At 41.5% G+C, this 14,436-nt stretch overlaps 1 protein-coding gene across 5 annotated transcripts in view; it reads left to right on the top strand.

The window, feature by feature from the left end:
* FBXW5 (F-box and WD repeat domain containing 5) overlaps positions 1–14,436 on the top strand; it is a 1,165,047-nt gene that overhangs the window by 921,066 nt on the left and 229,545 nt on the right. For all 5 annotated transcript variants that reach the window (XM_044066651.1, XM_044066649.1, XM_044066650.1 and 2 more), the window contains one exon: positions 5,759–5,906. In XM_044066651.1, the coding sequence (XP_043922586.1) occupies positions 5,759–5,906 (148 nt within the window). The remainder of the gene's footprint in view (positions 1–5,758; positions 5,907–14,436) is intronic.

Genomic DNA, 14,436 nt, shown 5'->3' with positions numbered 1-14,436 from the left:
GGAACCCATTCGTACCCTCTTTGCAGGCAAGCTAATGATTTTGTGGGAGACTGCTCTGTTTGCACCTCACTCTTCAGGCAAGGTTTCTGCCAGGAGCACAGAACTCCTTAGCAGATGTTTTGAGCAGACAGATTGTGGATCCCCACGAGTGGAAGTTGGATCCTCATGTATTTCGACAGTTGACAGTGATATGGGGGACTCCAGACATAGATCTGTTCGCTTCTCCACTAAATTTCCAGTTGCCAAAGTTTTGCACAAAGATGTTTCATCCAACAGCTTGGAAAGTGGATGCTCTATCATTCAGTTGGAGCAATCTTCACGTTTATGCCTTTCCTCCTCTGCCTCTCCTTCCCAAGGTGCTCTTGAAGGTCAGACAAGACAAGCCCTCCATGATTCTAATAGCTCCAGATTGGCCTCCACAGCACTGGTACCCTCTGCTGAGGAGTTTAGTACGGGAGCCTCCTTGGCCTTTGCCTTCAATTCCACACCTTTTGTCTCAGGCAGGCAATCATTTCCTCAATGTCAGGATTCAGTCCCTGCATCTAACAGCCTGGCATATTCTGTTCTAGAACCTGGAGGGTCGCAGCTTCCTCAACAAGTTTTGAATTGTTATTTTGGAGGCCAGAAGGCCTAGTACAAGGAAAGTTTATGCTGATAAATGGAGGAGATTTTTTATTTGGAGCAAATCCAAGAGCTTTGATGTTTCCAGGCCTGATTTGAGTGTTTCTCTTCAATATCTTACAGAATTATTAGACAAGGGTTTGTCTTTCTCCTTTGTGAAAGTTCATGCTGCAGCCATTTCTGCTCACTGTGACTGTGACCCACCATTATTCTCTCATCCTTTGTTTAAGCAATTCCTTAGAGGGGCAAAGAACATAAGACTCCCGCGTAGAGCTCCTACTCCTTCCTGGGATCTCAATTTTGTGTTGGAAAAACTTACTTTACCTCCTTTTGAACCTGCAGCTACGTCTGAGTTAAAGTTTTTGTCTTGGAAGACTGCTTTTTTGTTGGCCATTACGTCTGCTAGAAGGGTATCTGAATTACAGGCTCTAGTGGCAGTTGAACCCTTCCTGATTTTTCATAAGGATAGGGTATCTTTGCGTACTAACCCTACTTTTATGCCTAAAGTGGTTTCAGATGTGGCCTTGAACCAATCTATTCATTTGCCTGCTTTTTATGCTGATCCCCAAAATAAAGGGGAGAAAATTTTGCACACTTTGGATATTCACAGGCAGTTGCGTTATTATTTGAGCAGGACTAAAAGGTTCAGACAGTCTCAACAGTTATTTGTTTCTTTTGCTTTGGGCTCTCAGGGGAAACCTGTTTCAAAACAAACTATTTCTAAGTGGATTGGCCATTGTATTGCTTTTTGTTATTCTCATCATGGTAAGGAGATTCCGGCTGGAATCAGACCTCATTCCACTAGGGCTACTGCCACTTCTACTGCTTTTTAAGGGGTGTAGCTACTAAAGATATTTTGGAAGCAGCTACTTGGAGTTCAGTGCACACTTTTTCTAAACATTACCATCTCCCTCTTTATTCCAAATCTAGGGCTGGGTTTGCCACTGCAGTCTTACAGGGCATATTAGCAGCTCCCAATGCTTTATGATTTTGCCAACCTCCCTTTACCTTTGCTTTGGGATTCTACCCACAGGTTATGACTGCAGCAATGTGAGATGAAGAACATAGTACAGTTTTGTACCTACCATAAATGTAGATGTTCGAAGATCCACATTGCTGCAGTCCAATTTACCCTCCTTCCTTCCCCTCTGTAGTTTGGAGTGGTTGTATGGTTTGGTTTGTAGATGTTGTTTGTACATGGGTTTTGGAGGTTTTTCTATTTTTGGCTGTGGCCTTTCTTTTTAGGGCCTTCTGACATCTGGGGCAAGAAAAGACTGAGGATATGACATCGGTCATGTGCTTTAATACCATGGCGCACTGACGTCAGATCTGAGCGCCCATGACCGACGCCAGCCTAATACTTTGGTATTCGGGCCGACCGAGGACAGCGGACTACCCACAGGTTATGACTGCAGCAATGTGGATCTTCGAACATCTACATTTATGGTAGGTACAAAACTGTACTTTATTAACCTTCCTTTTTCTGAAGTTAAAAATTCATTGAATGCCTCACTAACATGTTCGTCACATGTTAGTAAGCATGTTTCAAAGTGTGCTTATGTTCATCTTTTCCCCAGAACTGCTGCATCTGGGTCAGTAATGAAGAGAGTTTGGTTTCATTCTCAAAATCTTCATGAAGCTGTTAAAACTTAAATTTTAAATTCTCCCTTAGACTAGGAAGTTCTGTGTAGTCCTCTTACAGCTGAGGTGTTCAAGAAGTGTGATGAAAGGGGAAACTTGATTGAAAGGGTGACTCAGGTAGTTCAACCCTCTTTCTTTTTTTTTTTTTTTAAAGAAAATAAAAAGTGGATTCTTTCCTGGCTGCCTTCAGTAAGTAATGTAAGCAGCAAGAAGCTGTTAAATATGAGTTTAAACAGCAATGGCAAGGAGGCTCCAAAGAAAAGGAAAAGCCTCTGCAAAATAAGCGAGTCCCAGCAGTCTGCATAGAGCAGAAAGGAGCGAAATGACATTGATTTCTTTTTTTCTCCACTTTTGTATGACTTCGGAGTAGGAATATTTAAGTTCAGGGGGTCGATGCAGTAGGCTTGCCTCTTACAAAAAAAAAAAAATTGCGTCCCAGGTTTGGTGAAAGTTGTTTTTCCCCTTTTCTTTTGATCATTCAGCATTCAATAAAATTGCTGTTGATCAATCGACATGTAATCCTCCCTGTTGACCTCTGTCTGCCATGGGAAGCAGTCTGCAAAAGGATGAAGGTACAAGGTCTGTGGAACCCTCATAGGTGAAGCGCATGAATGTTAGAGATATGTTTGCACTGATCAATGCTTTTAAAGGTTTAAATCATCTCTGGTCCCCAAGGACCTCTGCAGGTTTACACAGACAACACTACAGTGATGTGGTACATAAACAGTGTGAGTGGGTGGTACCTGATTGCACCCTGTTTGCAGACTAGCGAGCTGTGATAGAGTGAGAGATAGCAACTCAGGTCAGCTTGGCTTTAAGGTTTCATACTGTAGACATACATTCTGTCAGAGCTGATTGCAAACTAAGCAGGGCCAGGACAGACCTACAAATGGGAAGGTTCATTGTGGGGTCTTCCAGTAATTGATCCAGGTGTGGGCAACACATCAAGTAGAGCAGTTTGCCTTCTCTCAGAACCGAGAGATGAAGAAATTGTGCTGCAGGATTCCTTTCAAACTGGTCTGGAAGATAGATGCCTTCTCATGCTTATGAATAGGAATGTTCCTGTATGTATTTTCACCCTTTCCATTGATACTCAGGGTTGTTTGACAGATCCAGGAGGATTATCCAAAAATTGTGGAGGTGACTCCCTTTACACTCAGGCAACAGTGAGTTCTCCCTTCTTTTCAGTTTGACTAAGGGCAAATTTACTACAGGCTTCCCCACAAACTGAATTTGCTTACATAAGACAAGGGGCTTTTTTCTTGCACTCCAACCTGAAAACTTACTACCTGGATGATAGAATTTCGATGCATTTTAGGCAACTTTTTTTTCTGCAGGCATGCAAGAGGTACTCAAGGAGGCAGAAAAACTGCTACTAGAAAGACATATATGTGCATTTGGAAAATAATGTCTAATTGGTACCATTCAAGAACCACAACCTTCTTCAGGCCTGTCTGTGTCTGGTTCCTAATTATTTGTATGAGTTATTGTCCCCTGCCCTTTCTTATTCTCTATCAAGGTTCATGTGCCAGCTGTTTCTGCTGTTCTTTCCTTAGATCCCCTCCTCCTAACCATTCTGAAGTTAAACATTTTTTGAAAGGGGTGCTGCATATGCGTGTACCTAGGAAACAGATGGATCATCCTTGGGATCTTAACTTTGTGCTTGAAAAGCTTGCTTTTTCCATTTGAACCATTTCATCTGGCTGAATCAAAGTGCTTAACATGGAAGACTCTTTTACTTATTGCTCTGACCTCTTAATAGTGGGGTACTTATGGTGAGTTAGCCCTACCGCATTTTTTTTCTTTTCTTTTTTAGAAGGTTAGGTTCTCTTTGAGAAATAACACTTATTTTATGCCCAGAGTAGTCTCAAAGTTTACCTTGAGACAGACTCTCTCTCTGTCTTCTTCCCTGAATTCATGAACATGGTAGAAAATGATTTTTCCCAGTATAGATGGCCCCTGGCAACTCTTATACTACCTATACAAAACTCAAGCCTTCAGGAAAGCTGATCAGTTGTATATATCTCCTATGGAAGTGTGAGAAAAATGACTAGTCATTGTCAAGTCAACTTTTTCCAGATGGTTGTCTCATGCTATTACCTTTTGTTTTAATCACAATAGTATGCCTCTTCCAGTCAGGGTTAGGGCCCATTCCATAAATGCTTTGGCTTTTTTAGTGGCTTTCTAGAAATGGGTGGCCTTGAAGTGCTCTAGAGGCAGCAGTATGCTCCTCTGTATATACTTTTACAAATCACTACAAACTGTATTCCCTGTCCAGGTGCAGAACAGGCTTTGCTAGGATCGTTCTCCAGGGATTCTTGGATTATTAGTTTATTTCTCATTTTCTTGCCCAGACAGTTTAGGCTGCTGCAGGCGTGATCTAGGGTTTGAATACAGAACAGTTGTGTAAGTGAATTTATAACCGTAGATGTTCTGATTGCTGCAGTAACTGCTCATCCCTCCAGTCCCCTTATTTTGCCTGTTTTTCCCGTTGTATTTTCAGGATGTGGATGTGTATACCCTTGTCCCTGTAGTTTACTGCTGGATTTGTTTCCCTAGTATTATCTTTTAAGGCTCTCATCTCCCTTTTTGAGGCAAAAAAAAGCTGAAGAAATTGGAGCTTTATCTGTCTTTGTGTGGAGTTCCTCACTTCCACCTGACAGAGTGCATGGAAGGTGCCCCAATGCTTTAAAAGATGGCCAGTGGCAAGGGGTAGGACTCAAATAGCTTGGACTATTGGACAGTGATCTATAAGAATATTTACTGATATGGTAAGTTGACTTGCACAGCTGTACTGTCTTGTTCACTTTTTCACCTGTTTTACTTGTAATTGTAGTTGATGCAATTTGTGCTTCTTAATGCATATGTTGCTTTTTACAGTCAAGTTTACCTTCTACCTCTTCTCGTCCTGCAAGACTGCTTTTAATGTTCATTAAGTAGCAGTCAAGTGATAGGACTTGTGTGTCCTTTCCTCATATATATCTTTGGTCACCCAGCAACATCCCAAAATCTGTGTGGAGTAGCTTGGTACCTTTACAGTTTGCAACAATAAGCTAACCTTGTTCTATGCATTTGTAATTTATTTTGCACATTTCTTCCAAAGTGCTTTCAGTATGTTATAAAGTATATTTTACTATCTTTAAAGTGGTTATGTCAGTACATACATGCTACATTTTGATCTTTGGATCATAATAGCTGTCATGCCATGTTGTGGGAACCGCAATGGAAACTTTATTGACTTGAGCGATTTAATATGGTGACGGAAGGACAGACCAGACAAATTATACGCATCTACTTATTTTCACTAGACCCTTAACTGGTATCATCATGTAGAATTTACAGTCATCCATCTTCCGAGCCATAGGAGAGAGAGAGAGAGCACATTGGGGATCTCAGCTATTGGATGTGTTGAATAAGGAGAGAACAAGTCATTGAAAATAAATGGTCTCATACATTGCCAATATCTAATATTTTATTCACAGTGTTATCTTTGCAGGTATCAAGAGGATTTTGCCTCATCAGATGACAACCTTAGGGCCAGTGCTTGGGGAGGAAAGGACATCTACTGAATTTTTTGATCGTTTGGATCATACAATTGATGTTCATGGACACATCATTGGAATGGGTCTGTCTCCTGATCACAGGTTAGTCTAAAGAATAAATGCTGAGATTTGGCAATTTTTAAGTTTTGCACAACAAAAGATTAGTATACTTAGCACTTATTGTTCAGGTTTTATCAGTAACTATGTCATATGTAACTGTAGCACAACAGTATGAAAAGTTAATATCTCAAACCACTGTTACTAAATGAGCTTTGTTAAACATTTTTTCAAGCAAGACAACGTAGAAAAAGAGGATTGACAAACAGGAGATGATGATATGGTCCCAAAAACATGAGTGAACTATATATATATTTCATTGTATTATTGATTTCATCAGGCTTGCATTTGTTGTGTCAGTTAATAACCAGCCATAAAGGCAAGTCGCAGAGATGAGTGAAACATACTTGCATTTAAGAAAATGTGCTTTGTCCTTATTTTGAAATTTTGATTTATTTTGAATATTTTATTTGGTAATACTCCTGAGGAGCTTATGTGCATTTAGTGTGGCAGAGGAGGGCACAGTATATTTCCATTAATATTTCATGTACGATTATCATTATACATAATTATTATGAATCACATTAAAACTGACCTGTTAGTGTGTAGCTAAGTGGAGTCTTTTGGCATTTGTAAAGTGTACTGCAAAATGAATGGTATAAATTCTAATTAAACTGAATTTTTTGGAATATTTAGGTTTGGTAACAGGTTTGCGAATACAGATATTAAAAAATGTATATGTTAGACCTCTACTGCAGGGCATCTAAAATTTCACAAACCACTTATCACTGTGCATGTCCTGTAGACTGCACATAAAAAAGTACTGAAGTTGAACAACACAAAGGGAAGTGGATGTTAAGTAGCCACAGCAACGATGGCAAACACACCTTCAGTGTACTTGCATATATGTGAGCCACAGCACTGGTGGGCATACACATGTCCAGTGTACTTACATATATGTGAGCCACAGAAATGGTGGTATACACATCCAGTGTACTTGCGTACATGTGAGCCGCAGCACTGGTGGCACACACATCTCCAGTATACTTATATATGCGACCCGCAGTACTGCTGGCATACACATATCCAGTGTGCTTTCATATATTTGAGCCACAGCACTGGTGGCATACACATGTCCAGTGTACTTACATGTATGTGAGCCGCAGCAGTGGTGGCATACACATGTCCAGTGTACTTACATATATGTGAGCCACAGCACTGGTGGCATACACATCCCCAGTGTGCTTACATATATGCGAGCCACAGCACTGGTGGCATACACACCTCCAGTGTACTTACATATGTGTGAGCTGCAGCAATAGTGGCATACACATGTCCAGTGTGCTTACATATATGTGAGCCACAGCACTGGTGGTATACACATCTCCAGTGTACTCGCATGTGTGTGAGTCACAGCAGTGGTGGTATACACACGTCCAATGTACTTGCATATATGTGAGTCCTAGCACTGGTGGCATACACGTCCACGGTGCTTACATATATGTGAGCCGCAGCAGTGGTGGCATACACATGTCCAGTGTGATTACATATATGTGAGCCACAGCACTGGTGGCATACACATGTCCAGTGTGCCTACATGTATGTGAGCCAAAGAACTGGTGGCATACACATGTCCAGTGTGCCTACATATATGCGAGCCAAAGAACTGGTGGCACACACATCTCCAGTATACTTAACATATATGTGAGCCACAGCACTGGTGGCACACACATCTCCAGTATACTTAACATATATGTGAGCCACAGCACTGGTGGAATACACATATCCAGTGTGCTTTCATATATGTGAGCCATGGCACTGGTGACATACACATGTCCAGTGTGCTTACCTGTATGTGAGCCACAGCACCGGTGGCATACACACCTCCAGTGTACTTACATATATGTGAGCCGCATCAAAAGTGGCATACACATCTCCAGTGTTACTCGCATGTGTGTGAGCCACAGCAATGGTGGCATACACATGTCCAATATACTTGCATATATGTGAGCCAAAGAACTGGTGGCATACATGTCCAGTGTACTTACATATATGTGAGCCGCAGCACTGGTGGCATGCAGATCTGCAGTGTACTTGCATGTATGTGTGCAGTAAGGCACATATAATCATTGTATAAAAGGAGTGTTTATGGTCAATGTTTCAGGTCAAAGAAGCTTACATTTTAAAAAGTGCTGCTTATGCTACAGGCATGTTTAAAAATGTTAATATATAATGGGATAAATCCATCATAATCATTCACTGGTTAGGCATATGTTGTTAGTATAGTAATTGTTAATATTCTGATGTTTGTCATATTGATCACTGCTACATTAACCTTAACTGTATTGGTTATATCTTGCATAGAATATTAACAGCCAAGCACTTTCTATGCACCCAAACTGTCAGGCTGCTCAAGCTGCCTAAAGTACAAGTTTATCACCTCCTTTTCTTAGTAATACATGTGTATGTATGTATCTACTTTTAAAACCCAAATTGCCATAGTACCGAACGTGAAAATATCTAGTTGGAAATACTGAATTCACAAAACAACACCGAATCCCAAAATGTTGAAACTTACAAACAACAAAACCTACAGTTTTTTAGTCAGCAATTTTGCAGGGGGGCTATGCCCCCTTGCAACGCCCAAGTGGGGGGCTGCACCCCCCCCACCCCCTACAAATTTAATATACCAACTCCGAGATCGCACTATGTTGAGTAAAAGAGAGCAGTGTAGTGATTGCTACACTAGATACCAGCATTCCTCAATACCTGCTTCTTATATACCCTGCAGTCATAGCAACTAATTTTTTTTATTTGCTACTTCAGACCAAAATGAACTTACCCACAGACAACACAACCACAGTACATTAAACTCACCGTAGTGCATTACAGAAGTACTACATACCCTTAAAGAGAAACCGCGCCAACAAACCACTTTACGTAGATATTTAAAGGCATTTCAGCAAACAGCAACAAATTCTATCACAAATACTACGATTTTGCTGTACCCTTAGTTTACATAGCAAACCGCTCTACCTTTCTAACTTTTGATATTCTGGCATTTGGTGGTGCTAACTTTCAGGATTTTGAAACTGTGGTATTTCCTTCTCGATATTTTCAAGTACGGTATTATGGCAATTTGGGTTTTAAAAGTAGACCCGTATGTGTGTATATGTATAGAACTTCCAGAAGGTCGAACACCAGAAGTTCGAACTTGGAAGTTCGAAAGTTGAAAATGTCGAAGCCGCGGAAGTCTGAATTCAGTTGGACATTTCTGCAGCTTCAACATTTTCTCCACTGTTGTGCGAAAGTTACAGCACGGGTTAAGTTAAGGGTGTGATTGTGACTGACATTGGGGTTAGGGTGGCGGGTAAGGTAACTGTGCGATAGTGACAGACTTTAGGGTTAGGGTGCGGGTAAGGTAAGTGTGCGATAGTGATGGACCTTAGGGTTTGGGTTAAGGTTAGTGCATAGATAGTTGTGTATGTAAGGTTTAGTGTAGGTTTATAAGGTTTTTGGTGTGCTTGTGTTGTGTGTGAGTTTTTCGGAACAACAAATTTTTTCCTGGGGAAAAAATTTGCTGTTCTGATGTTTCGATGTTATCACATTTCGATCTTCCAAGTTCGAACATCTGGTGTTCGACCTTCTGGAAGTTCGATAATGTAATAGGAACCCACATATACGTGCATGTATATATATATGGTTTACCATCACAATGCCGACGTGCACTTGCACGGCTATGAAGTATTCGAACATCAGATGTTCGAATACTTCATATTGTGGCAGGTGATGTGAGCGAACGTTGCCATTGCGAATGGACTGTGCATTCGCAATTCCAACGTTCGCTCATGGGAGCGGATCGCAGTACAGTGCGGTTAGGGAAATACATCCCTTTCCTCACTGTAGTGCGATCTCGGAGTTGGAATATTAAGTTAGGGGTGTGGGGCACAGCCCCAGACGGGGGCACAGCCCCTGCTTAACTGTGTGTCGGTTAGGTAGGTAGGTGGTTATGGGAAGGTTGGGTTTGCTGTGTATTGCCGTAAATGTCGCGAGCGACATTTTCGACAATACACCCTTGTTTTCGAGATTAGGTGGATTCGGAAATTTTCATTTCCGATGTAACACTTCGAAAATAAAGACATGATTTGTTTTTATTTTCGAATTAATGATAGTAAACCTATATATATATATATATATATATATATATATATATATATATATATATATATATACACACATATATATAAAATGTGTGTTTAAAAAAAACATCCTTTCTTTAACTGCTGTGCTGTTTCTTTAGGAACTTCAGTATTGCTGATGTTGCTGTTATTGTTCTGGCTATGGCATTTACCTAATGGATACTTGTTTCAAAAAGTATTGTGTGTTATGTTTAGGTCCAGAGCATTTTGATGTGGGTAGCTCTGTTTCTCAAGGCTTTGGATCCAGAACCCTTGTAGATAGAAGAAACAAATGCACAGCATTTTGTCTTCAGATCCTCAAGCTTCTCCAAAGACTGACAAGAGGAAGGAAAAGGACAAGGACATAGAGGAGGTAAAGGCAAGGAGCCAAGAACAATAAACCAAAACAACCTTGACTTTCTTTTGGATCTGAAGACTCCTTGTACAGAAGACAACACTTCATCACTATCGACTTCAGCTGCAACAAGCAGGTCTCCCTTGGAAATTATTTTTATTAATGACAAATCATCTGCTGGAGTCTTGAGCAGGCAGTTGTCCAAAGGGGAACTGTCCAGGTTCGTTCCATCAAGATCTCCCTCTACTGATTCAGTCAGATCCTTTAGATATTTCAGGAGCACTTTAGAAGCAGATTGGGAACCCATGATGATCACCTTTCTTAAGACCCAGAAAGAGATTGGTATCATGTCATCCATATCTTTTTCTAGGGTGGTTCAGGTTGGCCCACACTCACTTTTCTAAGCTCCTTCCCTGACACCTGCCTCTGCACTTGTATTTTTGGAACCAGTTTTCGTCACAGAGCCTTTGTTTGTCGATGATAATCTGTTCTTCTTTGATTTTGATCTCATTGCATCTGACACGCACACGGACCCTTTGGGGGTGAACTGAGTGGCGTGGAGTCAACTTCAAATGCTGGCTGTTCAACATGTTTTTAGCTCCAACCCATGTAGGGCCATTCTCAGTGTCATAGTCATTGGCCTTTGAGCTGTTAGCATGGATCAGTGGCTGAGATCCATCCTGTTGCTCTGCATAAGAAATTTGACCTTTGTAGCAGACCAGTGCTGCTTCTGTGAAGGGGACTCAGTGCCAGAGTCAGACTCCAGGATGCCAGTAGATCCCTGATTGGCATGGGAAAGTCATGGACAGGATGAAAGTGCCTCCCTTGAGACATTCGACAGAGTTTCCCTCTGCATCGGCTCCATCCCTAAATACCCACTGTTTTATGCCTTCTCTTCATGCTTCCTTGAGAAAGAGCAGAACTGATATCCTTTAAGAATTAGCTACTGGCCTAACAGACTCTCCCCAGGGACTCTGATCAGTCCCAGTTGAAGATACCAAGGAAGAGTACATGGAGTTCTTCACAGAAGACATGATTTGGATTAATTAGTCAAATCGAGAAGGTTCCCACAGTCCCCTCCTGAAGATTCCTCAATTGGTGAAACCCTTGAATTAATGGGATAGAAGGAAACCTGGCCCACCAAACCACCCTTTTAGGATGAGGAAGTGATTTTTGAGGCTGATCCTTCTGCTTACTCTACCTGTTGGTTGGTACTTCTGACAGTCTTATGGACTTGGTCACTAGTAGGGCGTGCTGTTGCCTGACAATATGGACCCTATATTGTGTAAGCTGGACAAGATATTACGCCCACCTAAGGATAGGCAGTTCTGGTCAAAGGGACCTCAGGTGGACACTTTTATTGTTGCAGTAGCCACCAAGAAGGAATTCTCAGATGAGTCTGCTATCCAGCCTTCAAACAGAAAATCTAGGACAATAAACAGAATGGAGAAGCAAGCGTATGTCTCTGGCACTTTTGCTCTGAAAGCATTAAACATCCTGACTTGTGTGAATCACTTCCAAAGCAACCTACCACATTAGGCTCTGAATAATCTGAGAAAGTTATGCCCACAAAACACTCAAAAATAGCTAGAGGCAACATTGGAGACCATGCTGAATATTGCAGACCTCTCCATGTGCTTGCTGTACAGAGTTGCAAATACCGGACTCGCCATGCATCGTCACACCAGACTCCACTTATGTGACTTTGCAGACAATTTTGTGGTGGCTTTCACCAACACTCCCTTTGATGGCACCTCTCTGTTTGGTTCTGTGTGAAGGAGAAATTGTCAAGATGTGTACAAGAAGGGAAGAAATCTGCTGTGGGAGTTAGAGTTGATAGCCATCAATGACTTTTCAAAAGAAATCAGAAGGACTCCAAGTCCTTGTGGTTTAGAAAACCCCAATACTAGCACTTTGATTCTACCCCTAACAGAGGCAGTCCCTTCAGTGGACACTGACAAGAGGTTGTGGGAAGTAGAACAAGTGACCTTTGAAGGCTTGCCTGATTGCCCACCACTGGAGGTAGCCAGTGTGTGTGGGGAGTGTAACATAGGGAGGGTTTACTTCACATGACTGAAAACTCATTTGACTGAGACCACAATACCTAATTTTCAAAATACTGAAAACTCATTTGACTGAATCTCATTATACTGAAAGCTTACAGTGCTGAATTTCAAAATACTAAATTTTAAACCATAGACCTGCACAGTTACGCAACCAATTGCTAACTCTTTCCAGAACTTAAAAAAACTACTCACTTTACCCTCTTATCAGATATTCGACGATATAAAACCAAACTAGGTGGGGCTACGCCACCCACACACCCCGATGTGGGGAAGGCTGTGCCCCCCCCTAACTATATATACTAACTCCAGGATCGCACTACAGTGGGGAAAAGGGAATATACCTTTTACTTACCTTACAGTACTTTACACGCTGCCACTACTGCTGAGAATGCACAAAACATCCGCCATATTACTCTAGATACTTACCTCCCATAAAAATGTAGAGAGACATTCCCACATTTAGAAACACTACTTTCTACATGACTACCTGTATTCTGACAGCACTTTAAGTTACAGTAATTATTTTTATCACAAGCAAGCCACAGGTGAAGGGAAACCCACATCATATCTATGGCTTAAAATTCAGTATAATGAGCTTCAGTCAAATTAGTTTTCGGTATTTTGAAAATTAGGTATTGTGGTCTCGGTCAAATGAAATTCAGTCAAATGAGTTTTCAGTCCTGTAAAGTAGACCCACATAGATCATAGGAGGTTATTAGGCTAACTGCCCCAGGGCCCTTACAAGCCTAGCCAAGTTCAACCTGCCTTCCCAAGAGTGTCTCTTTCAAGCAGACACTAAATTCAGCACATATTGCCCCTGTCCAAGAGGGACACAGGTGGAACCCCTGGGTGAATTTCCAGTTACCCATCCAATTGTCCAAATTATGTTTAAATAGGGTCAATGAAAACTTTGTTTAACATGAATAGGAAGTTTGTTCTTAAGATGGGACAACGTCTGTGAGACAAATCTCTCTCTCCAGCAAGTTCTGTTGATGTTACATACCAGGGTAAGGTCCTTTGAGTGAGTGACCCATGTGCTATATGATTTTCAAATGTGCAGCATTTCCATTAAAGCTGGGTCAGAGATTGCTCTATATGCAAGGCACAGGCCACCTCTGAACAGTCTGTACGACACAGTGTAAAGTGACAATGATTTGTCTGTTCACGTAAGACAAATCTTGCAGACCCTGAATTTTGTTTGTAAAGAACTTTTGTGATCTCTCCAATTGCCGCAGGTGTTTGGAAAGGAACCTACCAAAGGGAGCGTTGTACTCTATTATTGGCCTGATGAGAGAAGAGTACAGGGGTGTTATAACCTCTTTTTTGGAGGCAGTGCCCTTACTTATGAGATGAGTAATATAAAATTCCCTTCTTACCACTGTGGAGACATAGTGATCAAAGTTAAGGTTGCTGTCGACCTGCATGCCCAGATCTGTCATCACTGACTATGTGCTTAGGGTATTGCTAGTGATGTGGTAGTTTGCAGGAACATCACCCTTGCTGAAGGGGATAATGCATTTTTTTTCTTTAAATTTGAGACCATGACTTTGACACCAGTCATTAGTCTATGTAAGACCTTCTTACAGGATGTTGACATTGCCAGGGATTTCAGTGATTGCTCCCAGTTTACAGCAAACTGTGCCAGCTACTGTCATTTAGTTTTAGCCTGTACTTCGGAGAAGTAGATTCCAAACATTAGGGGTCCCAGAACCGATCCCAGTGGAACACCACTGGTTATGGGTCTGCTGGAGGTGGAGGAGTCCCCTATTTTGACCATATGAGTGAGCCAGTTTGCAACCCACCTGACAATATATTGGTTGATACCCAGCTGGGTGAGTTAATCAATGATGCTTGAGTTGGGGGGGGATTATGTCAAAGGCCTTGACTAAGTCGGGGTAGGCCGTATGTACAGATTTGCCCATTGTCTATGGCTTTGGTGACTGTCTCGAAGAAGTCCACCAGGTTTAACAGGCATG

The sequence above is a fragment of the Protopterus annectens genome, chromosome 3.part1 (assembly GCF_019279795.1).
Source record: "Protopterus annectens isolate FY-2018-M chromosome 3.part1, PAN1.0, whole genome shotgun sequence".
Taxonomy (NCBI): domain Eukaryota; kingdom Metazoa; phylum Chordata; order Ceratodontiformes; family Protopteridae; genus Protopterus; species Protopterus annectens.
The sequence above is the reverse complement of the archived record's forward strand: the minus strand, read 5'-3'. Positions and strand labels throughout refer to the sequence as shown.